General features: G+C 53.2%; 1 protein-coding gene across 8 annotated transcripts in view; it reads right to left on the bottom strand.

Moving 5' to 3' along the window:
- ACACA (acetyl-CoA carboxylase alpha) overlaps nt 1–19,520 on the bottom strand; it is a 258,984-nt gene that overhangs the window by 13,258 nt on the left and 226,206 nt on the right. For 7 of the 8 annotated variants that reach the window (XM_029082675.2, XM_029082678.2, XM_029082676.2 and 4 more), the window contains 2 exons: nt 2,479–2,633; nt 796–966 (listed from right to left, as the gene is read on the bottom strand). In XM_029082675.2, the coding sequence (XP_028938508.1) occupies nt 796–966; nt 2,479–2,633 (326 nt within the window). The remainder of the gene's footprint in view (nt 1–795; nt 967–2,478; nt 2,634–19,520) is intronic. The other variant, XM_029082679.2, reaches the window with a different exon arrangement.

Genomic DNA, 19,520 nt, shown 5'->3' on the forward strand with positions numbered 1-19,520 from the left:
TTCCTTAGCTGAGAAGATGGAGGCTGGGACCCGTTTCCAGCTTTACAAGCCAGCACCGTTTTCAAGTCGACAGATAACCCCCCGAAGGCGCTTACGCAAACGCTTATCCAGGGGAAAGAAGTCAGCGCGGTGGGGGAGTAAGCGAGCCAGACGACCTGTCAGAGGCTGAGCCGGGGTGGGACCGAAGCCGTGCTAACGCCCTCCGCCCCACCCCCAGCTGCCTCCGTCAAGCCTGTCCCTCTTGTTTCGCGGTCCCGTGTGGAGATGGGCCTTTTTCTCTGAAGCTGAGCCCACGTGTACTTCTACTAATTATGGTTTTAAGTGCTTACTATCTACCAGGCACTGTACTAAGCTCTGGGGTAGATACGAGCCACATGGGGCTCACAGTTTTAAATCCCCATTTTGCAGATGAGGGAGCTGAGGCCCAATGGAGCGACTTGCCCGACGTCACACAGCGGGCAAGTGGCGGAGCTGGGATTAGAACCCAGGTCCTTCTGATGCCCGGGCCCGTGCTCTATCCACTTGGCCACGCTGCTTCCTGCCGCGTTGGCCTTCCGCTGCAGTCGGCCTGCCCTTGGCCTGAGCTGACCACGGAAGGACCGTCAGCTCTAGGCCCAGGCGCAATCACGAGTTTCAGAACGGGGACGCCACCTCCGAGGAGACTCCCGGATCCCCCTTTGGGGTTCTCGGCACACGCCCTCGTTCGGCAGTGAGAAGAGTAAACCTCCGGGCAGGATGACTTCCGTGAGAGCACGGGGACGGTCTCCTTTCTTCCCCAGAGCCACTCTCACTCACCTTTACCGTTCCCTCGACTTCCACAAACCAGCGCCTCAACATGGCTTGGATCTGTCCGTCCGTCAACTCGGGGTTGGCGTCGTGGATCTTCTTCTTCACCAAGTCCTCCAGCAAGAGGCGCCTCAGTCTCCAGTAGAAGAAGGTCCGGGAGGTTTTCCAGTCCAGGATATCCTACCCGAGGCAGGGACAAGCTAGATCATTGCCAGGGAAATTTCAGCTCGGGCCCTGCGGCTCTGTCACCGTAGGAGGCCCAGTATCTGGGTATCTAGGACAGAAAGCTGAAGCCCATATGCCAAAGCGAGATCAGGACACTTCCCAGCCTCCGGGGAAGACTCGCAAGTCATTTTTTTGGCTGGCTCGTGCCTCTCCTTAAGGGGGACCGAGCTAATACTGCCAACGGCGGGCAACTCTACGAGCGAGCGGGCGGACGGACGGAGGAGCGGGCAGGAAGGCCGAGGGACTAAAGACCTGTGTCCCCGGAGACCAACAGACAATCCTTAATTGGATTGAGGCAGTCACACCTTAAAGTGCCAATTACGCAGAATTCCTGCAGCCCACAGATCCCTCTGTCCCTGGGTAAACACCACCCCCACCCCCAGGGCCCTCAAACGGTAGCTTCCTCTCCAGCTGTCCGACCCTCTCTGCAAGCTTCCCCTTAGTCTTCGCTTCCTTTCTGCGTGGCCACCGTCATTTCTCTGGGCTCGCTACGCAGAACCCTGGGGGCCTCCCTGGGCCTGCAGCTGGTGCCACTGATCAAGAGATTCAGTTCTTATTTATTGAGCACTTACTGTGTCCACGGCACTGTGCTAAGCGCTTGGGGAGGTTCAATACAGTAACAGACACATTCCCCGGAGAAGCGACAGATTAGGGAGGGGCGGCGGCTACTGGTATTTCTGGAGACAGAGGAAGGTGACTCGGGTAACAAGCCTCTAGCTTTATGTTACTTGTCCCGGAACGGGCACCGGAAACCATGGAGAATGGCCTAGGCCACGGAACTGGAAAAAAAAAAAAACAAAACCCAGACCAATTCCTGCCGTTCCCCAAACTATCTCGGCGTCTCCCACGTGTACGGCGGCCCCGTCCGGACGATATTAAATGAGAACATCTGGAGAGGGTGGGAGAGGATCTCGGTATTTATGGGTGCTTCCTCTGTCCACAGCACTGTATTAAGCACCTAGAACAGTACAGAAGAGTCGGCAGGCACAATCCCTGCCCTCAAAAGAGTTTGACGGGCAGCTGTCTGACCTTACGTTCGGCTTTCCCGGGTGCAAGATTCGGTCCCTGAATGAATCGAAACACGAATGAATCGTACCGAGGGGACAAAATGATTGAGGGGTGCCTGACGGCCCCCGGCGCGCAGCAGAGAAGCAGCGCAGCTGGTGGAAAAAGCCCGGAGGCTGGGAGTCAAGGGAACTGCGCTCTAAATCCGGCTCTGCCACGTGTTTGCCGAGAAACCCCGGGTAGGTCACTTAACTTCTCTGTACCTCAGTCATCTGTAAAATGGGAATGAAATCCTCTCTCTTACCTAGGCTGTGAGTTTCGTGCGGAACGGGACGGCATCCCACCCGATGACTCTATCTCTGTTGCTTAGAACAGCGCTTGGCACAATGTAAGTGCTTCAGTACCATTAAAAAAAAAAAAAAAGACAAGAGGGCAAAATCGAAAGGGAACCGTCGTACTTACGTTAATGACCCCCTTCTCCTGCATCCGGCCCGGCGTGTCATGCAAGTCGGCAAACTGCACGGCGACCTGGTGGTAGATGGGAGTGAGGAATTCCTCCCGCTCCTTCAGCTTGGCTTCCAGCTCCTTCCGCTCGGCGGGGCTGAGCTCTGGGGTGCCTGGACACAGAAATAAGCCGGTCTGTCCGTCAGGGGCTCCGGGGCGGGGAATGCGTCTGTTAGAGCGTTATGCTGTACTCCCCCCAAGAACTCGGGACAGAGCTCTGCACACAGTAAGCGCTCAGTAAACCCAAGGGACCGACCGCCTTTTAGCCGAGGGGAAACCGCTCCGGCCAGGCTGGCCCGGCTCGGCTCTGCACCCCTTTCTTTTAGGCCCCCTCGATGCCCCCGGTCCTCGGCCAACCTCACCCAGAATCCCGGGCTGGGGGGCCCCGGGCCCTGAAGGATGAAGAAGGAGACCACAGACCCACCGGACCCCCACGCTGTCCGCCGTGCCGACCTCCGTTCCTCCCCTCCCCTCCCCTCCTGTAACGTCGCCTTACGCCACAGGCTCCAGTCTCGCCTTCGGACACCTCTGGCCGTGAACGAGCGCCAGCCGACCCGATCGGAGCCGGGTCGGCGTTTCCGGCGGTAGCTCGGTGGACGGCTTTTCGCCGCCGCAGTTACTCACTCCTGCTACCGGCGGGGGCGGGGGCAAAAAAGCCCACCGGTCGCCCTATTGAAAGCTGGAGGGTCGGTGTGAGATCCCACCTCTCCAAAAGGGATGAAAACCCCCGCTGGTATCAATGGCGTCCCAGGGGTGGCTCTGTCCATCTAAATTCTTTCCCTCTGTCAGACTGGGGTCCACAGCGTATACGCTCTTTAGGCAATTTATATTCACCTCGGCCCCGCGGCGCTTACGACGACGGTGGCATCTGTTAAGCGCTCGCTACGTGTCGTGCGCCGTCCTAAGCGCCGGGGTAGACACGAGTTAATCGCACCGGTCGCCGTCCTGCCCCCCACGGGGCTCACGGACTTGAGTGGGAGGGGGGACAGGTATCGATCCCCCATTTTACAGATGAGGAAACTGGCTCAGAGAAATGAAGCGACTTGCCCGAGCAGGCAACTGGCAGAACCCGGATTAGACTCCCAGGGCCCGTACTCTTTCCACTAGGCCACGTTGCTGCCGCTTACGTCCATATCCGTAACTTATTTTACTTTCTCCTCCTCTAGACTGCAGGCTCATTTTGGGCAGGGATCGTGTCTACCGCCTGTTATACCGCAGTCTCCCAAGCGCTCAGGACAGCTCCGCCCAAAGTGTTCCATAACTAGGGCTGACTGATCGACAGTCTGGCTGCCTGCCCGGGGAGGAGAGCCGAGCTGTACGGAAGGAGAAAGGGGCGACGTCTTCCTCTACGGGAGGGGCTGAGCTGGGCCGAGGGAGGCCGACACAGAGCTGAGCCTGGTGAGTCTCGGGCCAGCGTGGCAAGGCCCGACGCCAGTCCGTCCACCCTCCGTTTCGGAAGGGGGGAGGCGCGGTCGGCGTCAAACCGTGGCCCGTGCCGTGTGGCCGCTGGTGATGGAGGGGTGCCGACGTGTGCCTTCACCGTTACCCTGTGGTCTGTTCGGCCAGGTCTCAAGAAACTCAACTGGCAAATGCGTACGTGCGGCATCTATGGCGGAAAGTTCCAGGCCGGCTCCGCCCCGGCTCGCTTCTGGCCCAGCTGGTGGGGGTGGATCCCAGATTGGCCTTCTTGGGCGGGACTCTGACCCGAGGCCCTTTGACGGCCCGGCCGATAAACACGTGGAAGAGAGGGACGGCGCACAGGAGAGGAAGGCCGACGAGGTTATTTAAGGTCCCCCTTCGCCACGTGCAAAACGCAAACCGTTTCTTCCGCCGTCACATCGTGTTCTATACCGCTCGATCGAGAGTACTGACTGAGCATCTGCTGTGTGCGGAGCACCGTTCTGAGCATTTGGAAGAATGCGAATCGAGACTGTGTCCAACTCGATTTGCTTGTATCCACCGCAGCGCCCGGCAGAGTGCCTGGCACATAGGAAGCGCTTAACCAACGCCACCGTTAACAGGTGAAAGACACGCGATTGACCCAAACACGGGTCGTCGGGAGCACACTCCTTAAAAGTGCTCCGTCCGAAACACGTGGTGAAGACACGGTGTGGAAGAATGGAGCGAACACATTTTTACGCCATTCGAATCTTGTGCTGAATTAGCCCGTGGCACCAACTCGGGAAATAAAGACCGAAAACGAGCTCGTAAACATTATTCGCAAGCAGACGCGTGGGGTTGGGATCCAAGGAAAAACTCACTGCCTGGGAAACGGGCGCCTTTCCGACCGGTCAGGGAAGAGCCCGGGAGGAGAGTGAAGTGATGATGGGATGACGGGCCGCGGTCCGGAGGCCTCGGGAATGGGAATGGGCGCCGAGGAACTGGAAGGAGCGTTGGTGGCTCAGGCGCGGCCAGCACGGCACGCTCTCGTCTCTGCCAGTCGGGTTCCCGCCGGGGTACGGAGCGCAACGGGAGACCGGACGGCAGGGGCGCAGCCCACTGCAGAACGCACGAGCCGTCTTTCCCCACCCCGGCCCGCGTCAGGCAGATCCGAGGCTAGAACCCGGGGCTCCTGATGTCCAGAGAAGGGCTCTTTTCACAGGACCAACAGCAGAGGTCAGCGGAGTAGCAGGGAACAGGGGAACGACCGGCCCCTCTTCCTCCTCCTCACCCTCGACCAGGGTAGCCGGGGGTCCCCACTCGGATCTTTCTCCGACTGCCGGGGTTGATAGTCCACAGTTTCTGCCTCCCCACTTAGCCCATTTGGGAGTTTTCCCTCCCGTGTCCAACCTGACTTCTCATCTGTTGCTTTCCAAACGCGGAAGCGCTGATCGCTTCAGAAAGTCAGAGAATGATCGGCTTATTCGGACCCCGCCTGGCAGAGTTACTCCACGGGCTTCCGCGGGCCAGGACCAGTGCCCTTCCCGGGCAGGGCTCGCAGGCCTCCTCCTGCCCGCTTTCGCATGTGCCGCAGCTCCGTCGGATCGCGGCTCGTTGCCAGATTCCCAGAGATGGACTCTCAATAAAAATCGTCTTCAAAAGCAAGTCTTCCCGCGCGTTCTCCCCCCGAGAACTCAGCCGGTCGGAGAAGGCTTCTCCGGCGGCACAGACGCATTCACCGTAGCCGTCTATACTTATGACTCAATCTCGCTTTGATTTCAGAAGCCCGCAAACTCGGTCAAACGAGGGCCCCGGACGGAACGGTGCTCTCCGCACCCCTCCGTTGCCCCTCCATTCCGCCTCCCGATCCCCTTCCCGACCGGGGGGGGGGGCCGCGAGTTGGCCTCGGCACGCGTGAGCATGGCGCGGAGTGGCTAGGGCGCGGGCCTGGGAGTCAGAAGGTCGCGGGTTCTAATCCCTGTCTTAATCCCCATTTTACAGATGAGGGAACTGAGGCCCAGAGAAAGCGAAGTGACTTGCCCAACGTCACACAGCAGGCAAGCGACGGGGCCGGAATTAGAACCCCGGTCCTTCCGACTGCCAGACACGTGCCCTATCCACCAGATCATGCTATTTCCCACCCCCCGAGCGGGCGGAAGATGACGATCCGAAAGCCATTGGAATTTCACAGTTCCGCTCGATTCCCGAGAACCGGAGGAATCCCACTCAGTTTCTAAGGTCTAGATCGACGAAGCATTTCCTAACTTCTCCCCGACGATACCGGAGGAGGGAAGGAGAGGTTAGAATCATAGATGCCCACGGTTTCCTTTCATCTGATTTGTACAAAGTGGCCAAGATTTACGGTAGGGTGGTTGATTTGTACAGTTACAGATTTTGTATTTTATTTTTTTTTAAATAAAATGAAAGGTGACCCCAGCCTCGTGAGGTTCGTGTATTCCCCAGTGAGGGCCACTCTCTCCTAGTACCAGCAAAGCAGCTGGGCCCGGGAATGATTTAGGAGAGATTAACAAATATGTCAATGTCTATTTTCTGCTTAATTTAAAAGCGGCGTCTATAAAGATTTTTGACTTCTGAACCCTGTTCTCCCGAAAGAAAGAAGGGAAGAATGAGGAGGGGGATAAGGAGTGATTATCCTATCATCGATCGTTTGTCAGGAGCATTTCTTAGTCACTGGACTATTGTAAAATGCTAAGCTCCCGATCAATCCCGAAAGCCCTCTATACAATTAAATATCTTGGAATGGTTTTCTTTTCTAGCCAGATCATGAAGCCCCGGGGTTTTTCGAGAAAGCCGGCTCTTTTAACAAACAGCGACGCTACACGGAGAGGGCGGGTGTCCCATTCTAGGATTCGACCCTGGAGGGCCGAGCAGAGAGAAGGGGACGTGGGTTGGGTGGGGCGGGGACGGCCGCAAGAATACTTCTCTCGGAGAAACAATTCGTCTAATAGCGGCTAATCGGGTTGAACAAATGAACGTGCCCAGCAGCCCCCGATAACTAGTTAGTGGATGCCGGGACCGGACACATTCACGACGTCACGACTACAAAGTGCTTTTTGTGAAGGCGGATCGTTAACGTTGGCGGAATCCCGGCCGATAAACAGAAGAACTTTTCCAGCGTGTCGAATCGGGGTGAGACTGGGAAAATCAAGGAAACCCCCATCCCAGCCCCCAACGACCCCGAGCCCGTCCGGCATCCGGGGTCGGATTGTTAAACACCTGTTTCGTCGTCCAGGCACGAACCTCAGAGCGCTTCCTAAGCTGTTGGCCAAGAGAAAGGTCAGAGGGGAAGCTAACGGCATACTAGAGGAGCAGTCCCCACTCACAAGCTCCTAAGGAAGCGTACAGCTGATGGACCACGGCGACGACAACGCTAAGACGAGAACAGCTCTGGAATTCACCCCTTCGCCACCCAACGCCCGCCACGCCGGTCCAAGCACTTATCGTAATTTTGCAGACTGCCTCGGCCTCCTCGCTCACCTCCCCGTCTCCGGGGCCACACTTCACTTTTGCTTAATAACAATAATGATTATGGTATTTGTGAAGCAGATACAAATATCTGCCTAATGCTCCCTTCTGGTCAATCCCCTAAAGCATTCATTGGGCCTCATGATTCCGTTTTGTTTCTTTAACTTCGCCTCTTCACGCACTGGGTAACAGAACTGGGGGACGGCATTAACGTCCGGGTTGCCGAAGAAAATCTTTGCCGGCTTCTCTGGTTCGGGCTGGAACGTAGCCTTGGCTCTTTTCAGGCTTACTGTCAGCTTCTATTGCTGAACTAGTTCGTGAAGAGGCTTATATTCATTTACATCTCTTTTTGTGGAGAGCCTTCCCAGACATCAGTAACTCCTGCATTACTACAAGCACAGCGTGGTTCAGTGGAAAGAGCATGGTCTTTGGAGTCAGGGCTCATGAGTTCAAATCCCAGCTCTGCCACTTGTCGGCTGTGTGACTGTGGGCAAGTCACTTCACTTCTCTGTGCCTCAGTTCCCTCATCTGTAAAATGGGGATTAAGACTGTGAGCCCCACGTGGGACAACCTGATTCCCCTAGGTCTACCCCAGCGCTTAGAACAGTGCTCGGCACATAGTAAGCGCTTAACAAATACCAACATTATTATTATTATTAAGCACAGACGGTCGAACAACAGATCGAACACTCTCTGACTCTGCCGGTCACACCAAGGGTACACGAGTGTGGGAACTGCCACAACCTTACGGACTACGTGCCCGCAGAAGATCCGGAAATCACTTAGCACACCTTAAGTACTCTGAAAAATTCCTCTAGGGCCCGAGGTTGCTCCGTGACGGCCTGGGCAGAGCAGACTGCGCCTTGTCCCATCCATTCCTCACGGGCGGGGAACGGATCCGCTGATTCTGTTGTACCCTACGCTCCCGAGCGCTCGGTACAGTGCTCTGCACACATTAAGTGCTCGATAAATCCCACCGATTGATTGACTGCCCACTGCAAAAGGACTAAAGCAGAGATGTGTAGTTGCCCTGATCCCGTTCTACCTGTAGCCACGACGAAAGATGGGATAAGAAGGTGTTAGATAGGCTTCTCCATCTCTAGGAAACTCTTCCACCTCAAAAGACCCTGTGCATTAGCCCTACAGTCATTAGAGAATTGCTGTAAGCAGATAACCGCATCTAAAGCCACACACCCGCCAAGACGGGCAGCTCGTCTTAAACGGTCTCACCAAATCAGCCCGACGTTTCAGGCCGAGTCTAAAGGAAACGGAGTTGAGGCATCGATCGGCCCACACCGGAGAAGCCACATACACCAACGCAAATTTATGTCGGCGGCACCGAGCTAAAAACCGTTCCGGCATTTAGCCGCTCAAATCTCTGACCGACGCCCAGGCAAGGAAGTACGGAAGTGATTCAAGAAGGCTGGCTCATCCTCCGGGGGACTTTCAGAGTCGGGCGGCACGGGCAGGCTCTCTCGGGCTCCGGTCCAAACTAAAGGTCTCCGGAGCTTTAGTGCCGCCCTAACCTCCTCCAGGCCTTGGAAACCTGGACCCCACACAGCCTCCACATCGGGCTGTTGGAGCGGCGTTGGATTGCCAGGCCATCAAGATGGCAGAACAAGACGGCAGACGAACTCCGGAACAGCCTCCTCCTACCGACGCCACGCCTACAGCTCCGCCGGGCGGCTGACCAAGAGAATGAACGACGGCAGGATAGCCGGATGACCGCTAAATTGGAGAGCTGAAACTGGGAGAGCAGCGGCAAGGAGGACGGAGGGAACGTTTCGAGGACTCGGTACGCACAGACCCTCAGACAAAGCTGCACGCCAGCCGAAAACCAGCATGGCATGCTGCTATTAAGAAATGAGAGGCTGTTTCTGAGCAAAGGCTTTGTGAGAAATGAGAAAACAGTGCCAGGAGATGCTAACGTTAAACATGACTCAACAGGAACAGCCTTTTTCTGTGCGCGTGTTCATACGGAATAGACGTGGGGTCTCGAGAAGCAGGACAGAGCCCGAGCCTGGGAGTCAGGTGGAGCTGGGTTCTTAGCCCGGCTCCGCCTCTTGTCTGTGTGTGATCCTGTGCAAGTCGCCTAACTTCTCTGTGCCTCAGTTCCCTCTTCCGTAAAAGGGGGATTAAGACTTTGAGCCCCATGAGGGCCATGGACCGCATCCAACCTGATTACTTCATTTCTACTCCAGCGCTCAGAACGGTGCCCGGCACGTAGTATGTGCTTAACGAATACCATCATTTTTTTTTTTTTTTTTTTAACAAAAGGAGAAAGGTGCTGTGAATTGCTGATCGCCCTGCCCATGTCTTACTCCCCTGAAGTAAGCCTCCCTTTTCCCAGACTAAGCCCCCCTTTTCCTCTGCTCCCCCTCCCCACCCCATCACCCCAAAATTGCTCCCTTTGCTCTACCCCCTGCCCCTCCACGGCACTTGTGTATATATGTACATATTTATAATTCTATTATATTAATGCTGTGCATAGTTATAATTCTATTTACTTATATTGATGCTCTTGATGCCTGTTTACTTGTTTTGATGCCTGTCTCCCCCCTTCCAGACTGTTAGCCTGTTATGGGTAGGGATCGTCTCTATTTGTTGCTGAACTGCACTTTCCGAGCGCGTAGTACAGTGCTCTGCACACAGTAAGCGCTCACTAAATACAACTGAATGAAGTGCAGCAGCAGCACCGAGGGTGCGAGGATGAGTTTGACGGAGGGAAGATCACGTTTCCACATGCATCCTTTGACCTTTCCTCCCTAGTGCTGCTTTCACTGCTGTCCGGTTGGGCTGTGTGCCTTCAAAAAGGGAGCTGAGGGAGGAGTATGGGCGGGCAGAACCCTACTGCTGATTAATCGATCGATCGATCGATCGATCAATCAGTGGTATTAAATGAGCACCTACGATGTGCAAAGCACCGTTTTAAGCGCTTGGGAGAGAGTAATACCACCGAATTAGCAGCACTTTCCCTGCCCATAATGAGTTTATAGTCTAGAGGGAGAGACAGACATTAATATGAATAAATAACTTATAATAATTTAAAGATACGTACACAAATGCCGTGGGGTTGGGGCGGATATCAAATGTCGACAGGTCGCAGATCCAAGCGCATAGATGACGCAGAAGGGGGAGTGAGCCGGGGAAGACTGTGAGCCCCATGTGGGACAGGGACTGGGTCCAACCTGATTCTCCTGGATCTACCCCGACGCTCAGAACGGTGCCTGGCACATAGTAAGCACTTGAATACCGTTAAAAAACAACGCTCCAAAACCAAAATCCACATAACAAAGAAGGTCTCGGGGAGAAGATATGCCCTTAATTGTGCTTCGAAGGTGGAAAGAGTGGCGGTCTGGCACCTAAGGAGGGAGAGGGAGTTCCAGGCTAGGTGAGATCGGGGCACAGCGAGTGCGCAGTAGTAGGAGAAAGTAGTAATGCTGATATCACCAGCCTTACCCTCAGTGTTCACCGAATGCCTTCCTTGTACCCAGTACTCAACCAGGTGCTCAGTAACACACAACAGGGGACGACAACAAGAGAGTCCCAAACCTCGAGGAACTCAGGATCTGATCAGTGGTTCCCGATCCCGCTCTCCACTCCCTCATTTTATGGCTCCACACAGACCACTCCCCTCTGCTGTTTGCCACCCGGAACTGAGGAAAATCACTCATCTGCCAAGTAGTAAAAGCATTTGGCTAAAGGCTGTAATTTAGCATTTATCCAGATTGAATTTTCAACTTTTATGGGGATCTCCTCCTCCTTATCCAGCAGAAGATTCATTTGCTTAGGCTGATTAAAGTCTTATAATGTGGCACACAGGTAATGAAAATGGAATACAACCAGGCTTGATCCTAAAGTCCTCTGGATACTTCTTACCATCAGACACTAACCCACCCCTAACCTCCGATCCCAGTCTCGGCAACATCAGGAATATGTTACTGAACTGCTGCTAAGGGATCTACATAATCGCTTTTGCATGTGAATGGATTTCCTATTGGGAAGTCTCTCTGAAGGGAGACAAAAACAATAGCCTAATAAATAATTTATACGCGTAAACAGTGATGATAATTCTTTCTAGATAATGCTTCCAGGGGGTTTGTCCCTCAGGTCCCTGGGTAAAACAGGTATAGCCTGTCTATTATTGTGTGAGATTAATAATAATCTCACATTAATAAACCCACATTCACTCATTCGCATTTACTGAGCGCTTACTGTGCACAGAACACTGTACTGAGCGCTTGGGAGAGTACAGTACGATATACAGATTCCCCGCCCACCAGGAGCTTACAGTCTAGAGGGGGGGAGACTGACATCGATACAAATAAAAATAGATCCCGTGGGGGGAATCAAGGGGAAAGAACAAAGCCAATATGAAGAGGAGGAAGAACCTGCGGCAAAGGGACCCAAATTGTAACTGGAGTTCTTATTAGTAATAATGATGATAATAGAAATGGTATTTAATTGCTTTCTATGTGCCGAGCACCGGGGTAGATACAAAATAATCAGGTTGGACACCATCCCCGTGCCTCTTGAGGCTCATAATGTCAGAAGGAGGGGAAACAGGGAAGTGGGAAAGAGGACAGGTATGGAATCACCATTCTACAGATGAGGAAACTGAGGCAGAATAGGAATTAGTAATGTGCCCACGATCACACAGCGGGCAAATGACGGAGCTGGGATTAGAGCCCGGGTCCTCTGCTTCCCACGTCTGAGCTCTTTCCACTGGACCCCACTTCTTCTTAGGAACCTGGGACAGATTTCTAGGGACTTGCTTGGTTTCCAGCCCGGGCCCTGCCCCGACCTGACCTTTGGTGCTACAGCAGAGGACCTGAGGTAGTGGGGGAGGAAGAGAAATGTGCACAGGCACCAAAAAGATGGAAAAACAAAATAATCAGGGAACTCCAAGGGGAGCAAAAGTACTATTTGGAAAACGTGGCTCAGAGAACCCCCTGCGACAAGTTCTCCCTCCCAAGGGGTTCAAGGGCTCGGTCAACTTGTGACCCTCCGGAACTCGCTGTTTGTTCAAGACCCAGTTGGGTCTTTCAGCGTCCCCTGATGCCAGGTTGTTGACAACAACATCGACGACGACAGCTGTGGCACTGGTGAAGTGCTTACCGTGTGCCAAGCACTGTTCTGAACCCTGGGGTAGACGGTGTATAAGCGGATCAGTCACCGTGCTAGGCACACAAAGGGCTCCCAGTCTAAGGGGGAGGGAGGATAGGGTCCTTATCCCTATTTTTACAGATGAGGAAACTGAGACCCAGGGAGGTTAAGTGACTTGTTTAAAGGTCACTGAGAGGACAATTGGAAGAGCCGCGATGAGGAACCGGATCTCCTGACGCCCACTTCTCCGCTCTTTCCAATAGGCCACGCCGCTTCTCTCCGGGGAGGTGGGAACAGCTTCCCCGGGCAGACTTTTCTTTCTTTCATTCAATAGTATTGATTGAGTGCTTACTATATGCAGAGCACTGTACTAAGCGCTTGGAATCTGCAGTTCGGCAACAGGTAGGGACAATCCCTGCCCAATGATGGGCTTACAGTTTCTTCCCCCCGGCTGGGCTCTGGTTGGAAGGCACAACTCCTCGGCCTCTCCGTACGGCTCCGGACAAATCTCTCCACTCCTGCGTCTCAGCCTTCCCCTTTCAGACCACACTCTCAGATCGTAAGCCGCCCGAGGGACGGGGGCCGTGTCTAATTGGGGAAGCAGCGTGGCTCAGTGGAAAGAGCCTGGGCTTCGGAGTCAGAGGTCATGGGTTCGACTCCCGGCTCTGCCACTCGTCAGCCGTGTGACTGTGGGCGAGTCACTTAACTTCTCCGGGCCTCGGTTACCTCATCTGTAAAGTGGGGATTGACTGTGAGCCTCACGTGGGACGACCTGATGACCCTGTATCTCCCCCGGCGCTTAGAACCGCATAGTAAGTGCTTAACAAATACCAACATTATTATTAATTCCCACCTAGTCTCTCCCAGCGCTTAGCGTTCAGCACACAGAAAGCACTTAATAAATACTCCTGCTACAAGCACCACTGTGACGACGATGATGACTATTACTACCGCTCTTCCTCTGCCACTTGTCTGCTGTGTGGCTCTGGGCAAGTCACATGACTTCTCTGCACCTCAGCTACCTCATCTGTAAAATGGGGATGAAGACTGTGAGCCCACGTAAGCCATGGGCTACGTCCAACCTGATTAGTATCCCAGTGGGCCTGGCACAAGGTAAGCACTTAAATATCATCAAAAACTATGAAAAGATGATAAGAAAAGGGTTCTGCCTGCCCGGTGCCGATTACATGATGATAATAATAATAATGTTGGTATTTGTTAAGCACTTACTATGTGCAGAGCACTGTTCTAAGCGCTGGGGTAGATACAGGCTAATCAGGTTGTCCCACGTGAGGCTCACAGTCTTTGTCCCCATTTTACAGATGAGGTAACTGAGGCCCAGAGAAGCCAAGTGACTTGCCCACAGTCACACAGCTGACAAGTGGCAGAGTCAGGATACGAACCCATGAACTCTGACTCCCAAGCCCGGGCTCTTTCCACTGAGCCACGCTGCTTCTCAACACGAAAGTGTTTACAAGGTGTTTAAAGCCAAGCCAAAGGCTCCCTTGGTCGCACGGTGGCCAGGTAAGGCACGGGCGGGGCCTGTGATCCAGTGGCCGTCACAAATGGGTAACGTGCCACCCCTCCTTGAGACACTTCGGATGCCGCCTCATAATCCTTAGTCCCTCTAAGGGCAGCTGCTTTTGATTTTCTAAAAAATACTACTAGTAATAAGGATGGTGATATTTGTTAAGTGCTTACTAGGTGATAGGCGTCGGACCAAGCGCGGGGGCGGATAGCAGCAGAACCAGTTGGACGCAGTCCCTGTCCCATGTGGGGCTCGCAGTCTCAATCCCCATTTTACAGATAAGGTAACTGAGGCCCAGAGAAGTGAAGTGACTTGTCCTAGGTCACAGAGCAGACAAGTGGCAAGCTGGGATTAGAACCCAGGCCATTCTGACGCCCAGGTCCGTGGGCTATCCATTAGGCCACACTGCTGTAGGCAGGCGTTGATCATGTTCATCCTCAGGAAATAAAAGCTCATCTTGCTTTCCATCATCTCTCGCTCTTTGCCCAGCACAGATGCTCCCAACAGGTCATCCTAGGGGGAAACGTGCCGCTAAACAGGCAAGGGAGAGTCCCGCCTTCCGCCTCAGCCTGTCGGGTTGTATCAACCGGAGCAGAGCCAGAACCCCCAGCCTTCCTGACAGACATTATTAATCTGGCTCCTGCTGGAACCAACCTCCTTTGAGCGAAGTCCTGGCTCTTCTCCCCTTCAGCTCAGAGCTGAGTGGGTTAGCAGGCCCACCAGTCTCGGCCCTCTCGACTGCTCTGAGTGCCCGATCCGGGGCACGCAAGCCTCTTTCCTCGGGCCCCTCCCTAAAATAAGAATAAGGATCCACTGAGCCTCCCCGCAAGGTTGGAATAAAGGGGAATCTCCTCCTCCCTACCTTCTGCTCTCCTTCCCCAGGCCTCTCCTCGCCAGCCAGAGAAGGTCCGACGGCAACGCGGTCTTGATGTCCTTTAGGGAGTCAGGCGGTCGATCGCATTTACTGAGGGCTTACCGTGCGCAGAGTACCGTACTGAGCAACGTACGCTATAACAGACACATTCCCCGCCCAAACCGAGCTTACGGACAATAATATGGGAGTCACTGGTAGACACTAGAGGCGTCATGGATTCACACCACCAGGCAGCAAGCCCAATCTGGTCAGTTCTAAAGCGAGCTTAGGTCGAAGGTGATGGGTCCCAGTGCACGGCGGTTAAGTGTCGGGCTGCCTGGCCAGCAGGCTACCAGAGACGATGGGCAGAGGCACCTCCTAAGCAGAGCGGGCTTCCCCCGACCTCCTCCTCAAACCTGGTGAGGCAAGGCCTGGGGAAGGAGGGCAGAAAGGAGGGAGGAGGAGATTCCCCTTTATTCCAATTTTGGGTTTCCAGCTGTGGCCTCTTCCCCCGTACATCGATTTTATTTCCTTCGGGCAACAGGGGTGAAGACCCTGGAGACGACACCACCGCGGGACACCCTCGCTTAAGAACATTTCTGTTAGGAAGGCCTTTTACTTCTTCAGTGGCCTGGCCTTTCTTACCGCAGCTCCTAAGCGGAGGCCAGAATCACAAACGATAGCCTCGTCAAAGGCCAGAACCAGTTCACTCAGAATCTCTCAGACAACGCGTCCCCAGGAAACACAAAGGAACACCAGAACGGCGTCGACCCAGAGCAAGCCATGACCTTCCGGAACCAGTGGGCCCGAGAAGCCGACCCCAAGCTTCAAAAGGACTTCCCGAGGCTTCCGCGTCCGACAGGAAAGTCTCCAAATGGTTCGGGTAACAAGCGGAGATATGTTTACCTCGGATCATATCAATTTACTGTGTAATTGTTCCCTGAACTTTAGCAAGCAGTAAATGTTTGCACTGTTGCATATATTCCCCGTTAAAATCTTTCAAAGAGACTCGGCTAGCCCCTGCCCCCGGCTACTTAAGAATGCTAAACGGGATCGCTTCCTCTCAGAATTAAAGTTCTGAGGGGGAAGTGAGGTGAGAAATCTAGAACAATATTGTTCTTCGTCCTTTCGAGGGGCTGTTGTTTGGGGAAGCGATGCACTTACCGGAGTACGTGAGATCCGATTGGTTAGCGGAACCTGAGCCCCGCCTGGTCTAAACAGGTCCAGTACACGGTTGGCTCTGTTGTAATCGTTCGGGGCCGGGTGAGATCGAGAACGTGAGCTAATGCTCATCTGATGTGTTCGGTAACGATCTATTTCCGGAGGGAAGGGAAATCGCGTTTACCCTAACGGAGGCCCAGACGCTGACGGGGTGACATCCGGGGATGCAGTCCCGGGGTCTGAGGAGGCCAGGCTCGTTATGCCTCGCTGTAAGACCACGTGCTCGGGAGGCCTTTCCCGCTTTAGATCCCCGGGCTGGGAACGAACGAGGGGTGTTAGCCCAAACTTGCCGAACGAGCATTTGGAGATAGAGGGGTCGGGGCCCCGTGATCCCGGGCCGCCGGGATCACGGGGCCCTGACCCAGGCCCCCGTTTCACTTTCGAGGGGCCTCTTGCTCCGCCCGCCTCGTTTCCACCCTGGGCAAGGTCAGGGCTCGACCGCCTGCTCCGCAGTCAGCGGTTTCTGCCCTTCCAGGTGTCACCGGGTTCGAAGTCAGAGAAAGCTGGATTTCCTCAACCCCGATGTAAAGTTGATAACGAGATGATTTACATCGAATTATTAAATATCCGTCACCTCCCCCACGCTGGAGTCGAAAAAGCCGGAGGGAGTGAAGGTGGGAGCAGGGTCTCGACTTTTGGAGAAAGATCACCTCCGCCCCGAAGAGCTTTAGCGCCCAATCCCTTGAGGGTTTGGAGAGGCTCTCCCGTCCCGCCATTCACTGGATCCCGAGATGATAGCAGCCATTCAGGGGTTAAAAAGAGGCAGTGAACCCCCAGTTAATGAGTAAGAATTCAGCAGGCAGTGTAAGATAAATGGAGCTCTCTCTGCTTCTGCTGGAGTCAGCATGAACTGCGGCCCCGCGGCTTGTTTGTGGCAAATGGAGTGCGCGAAATATCAAAGGGCAGTGATCCAGAAGAAGACCGACTTTGACAAATTTTAAATTGGCCAGAAAGAAAACCAGCAAAAAAAATTATGCAATTCGCTGCGTCCTGCAATCTGGGCTTTGCTGCCTTTTGTACAGAATTAGTGGCAAAACAACAGCGATGATCGCCCGGTGCTGGGAGCAATTATGAGCCATCTAAGGGAGATGCTTATCAGTGGCTGAAGCTTTTAGAGCTCTCTCTGTGTTCCGTTGTAAGTGACTTGCTCTTGTGCTGCAGTCATTTTAATTAAAGTGTATGGAGTTGGTTGGGAGTAATTATCCTGTTTAGGGAAAGAAAGAAAGAAAAGAAAAAAAAAAAGCAACACCCAGCCACCACAGTGGGCAGTAGATTTTCAAGCGACAACTTTGACATGGTCTTCTTTTTTGAGGGAGGTGGGGGGCTTTGTTCCACAGCATTTTGGGATTTGATTAAATAACGGGATCGGGCGGGCTCAAGTCAGAGTTGTGTGAGGTTATTTCCTAATGGCAGTTCTTGCAATAGATGGGCTTTCCTGTAAACAATATCATCACACAAGACCCAAAGGCAGTAAGTGTAACAGGTTATCTCCCTTCTCATCCAGTAGCACTGAGCAGAGCAGCGGTCTGTTTTTTGGTTTTTTTTTTTCCCACTGGTACTTGTTAAGCGCTCACTATTTGCCAGGCACTGTCCTAAGCATCGGGATAGACACCAGGTAATCAGGTTGGACACGGTTCCTGTTCCAAGTAGGACTCAGAGTCTTAACCCCCATTTTACAGAGGAGGTAACTGAGGCACAGAGACGTTAAGTGACTCACACGGCAGACGGCGGTAGAGTCGGGATTAGAAGCCAGGTCCTCCTGACTCCCAGGCCTGTGCTGTATCCACTAAACCACGCTGCTTCTCAATGTTCAGCTTTCCGGAATGGGACTCATTGGAAAGCCACCGTGGAAGTATCCATTTCGATTACTTTAAATAATAATAATGAGAGTAATAATGATAATGATGGTATTTGTTAAGCGCTTACTATGTGCCACGCACTCTTCTAAGCACTAGGATAGATACAAGGAAATCAGGTTGTCCCACGTGGAGCTCACAGTGTTAATCCCCATTTTACAGATGAGGTAAGTGAGGCCCAGAGAAGTGAAGTGACATGCCCAAGGTCACACAGCAGCCAGTGGCGGAGACGGGATTAGAACGAATAACCTTCCGGCCCCCAGGCCCGGGCCGTATCCACTCAGGCCATGCCGCTTGAGGTGGGCCTTGAGACGACTAACATCTTGAGGGCACGGATCGTGTCTATCGAATGCTCTCAAATATCTGGTACAGGGCTCTACGCACAGAAAGTGCTCCAAAAACGACGATGACCGTGATGAAATAGAATTGATCTCAAAAGGCCCACCCGGCGGTAACATTATCATGTGGATGACCGGGCTGCCACGGATTCTCCGCCTCCTTCCATCTCTCCAGTTTCCCTTGTTGAAAAGAAGAGCTTCCCCACGGGAATCGGTCTCTCACCCCCCTCTCCCCTACAGAGACGCAAGAAATTATTTCTGGAATGCCGGGGCAACAGACGGGCAAAAAGGTCCTTTAATAAAGCAGTCGTAGATGGGAGCAGCGGGGCCTAGAGGAAAAAGCACGGGCCAGGGATTCAGAGGACCTGGGTTCTAATCCCGGCTCTGTCAAACTGCTTGTTGGGTGAAGTCACTTAACTTCTCTGTGCCTCAGTTTCCTCAACTTTAAAATGGGGATTAAGTGCCTGTTCTCCCTCCTATTTAGACGGTGAGCCCCAAGCAGGACGGGGACTGTGTCTGATCTCATTAACCTGTACCTACCTAGGGCTTCGAACAGCGTTTGCCACATAGTGAGCATTTAAGAAATACCATAAAAAAATAAGAAGCTGCTGAAGGCACAGTGCCCGAGACTGCTACAAAGCACCTTCCGCAGAGCAAACAGTCAAGTGTCAAGACCGACCGCATCAGGTATGAGCAACCCACCGGCCTCTTAGAACTCTCTTGCTTCAGCTCCACCCCTGAACAAAGTCAGAAAGTTTCCTAGGCCAGAGAATCCAGCCTCCTGTCCTCAAGGCAATGACCTGACAATATGCTCAGAAATAATCGGTCTAATCAGAAGCCTGATGAATTAAACAAGAAGTTTAGCCGACAAAATGTGGAAGCAAAATCTCAGAGTGCCTTGCACTTGTTCTTTTTACCACTCAACAGCTCCATAAGGCCAGCATCGAAACCAAGGATCAGTTCTCTTGAAGTGGGACCTGAACAGTTTCCTATTGTCCAATATTTGTCACCCAGAAAAAGACCATGAAGCCTACAGATAGGAAACATTATGCATATATATAGTATATATACACACACACACATATATATGTGTATATGTATATAAATGCACGCACATATATATATATATAAATGTACAATATATATACATTAAGTCTCCCCACACACAACCGCGACTCAACCCAAATTTTTTAACCATTTGGATATAAGTAAATACAGATCATCGTGAACCC

The sequence above is a fragment of the Ornithorhynchus anatinus genome, chromosome 17, assembly GCF_004115215.2.
Source record: "Ornithorhynchus anatinus isolate Pmale09 chromosome 17, mOrnAna1.pri.v4, whole genome shotgun sequence".
NCBI classification, from domain to species: Eukaryota; Metazoa; Chordata; class Mammalia; order Monotremata; family Ornithorhynchidae; genus Ornithorhynchus; species Ornithorhynchus anatinus.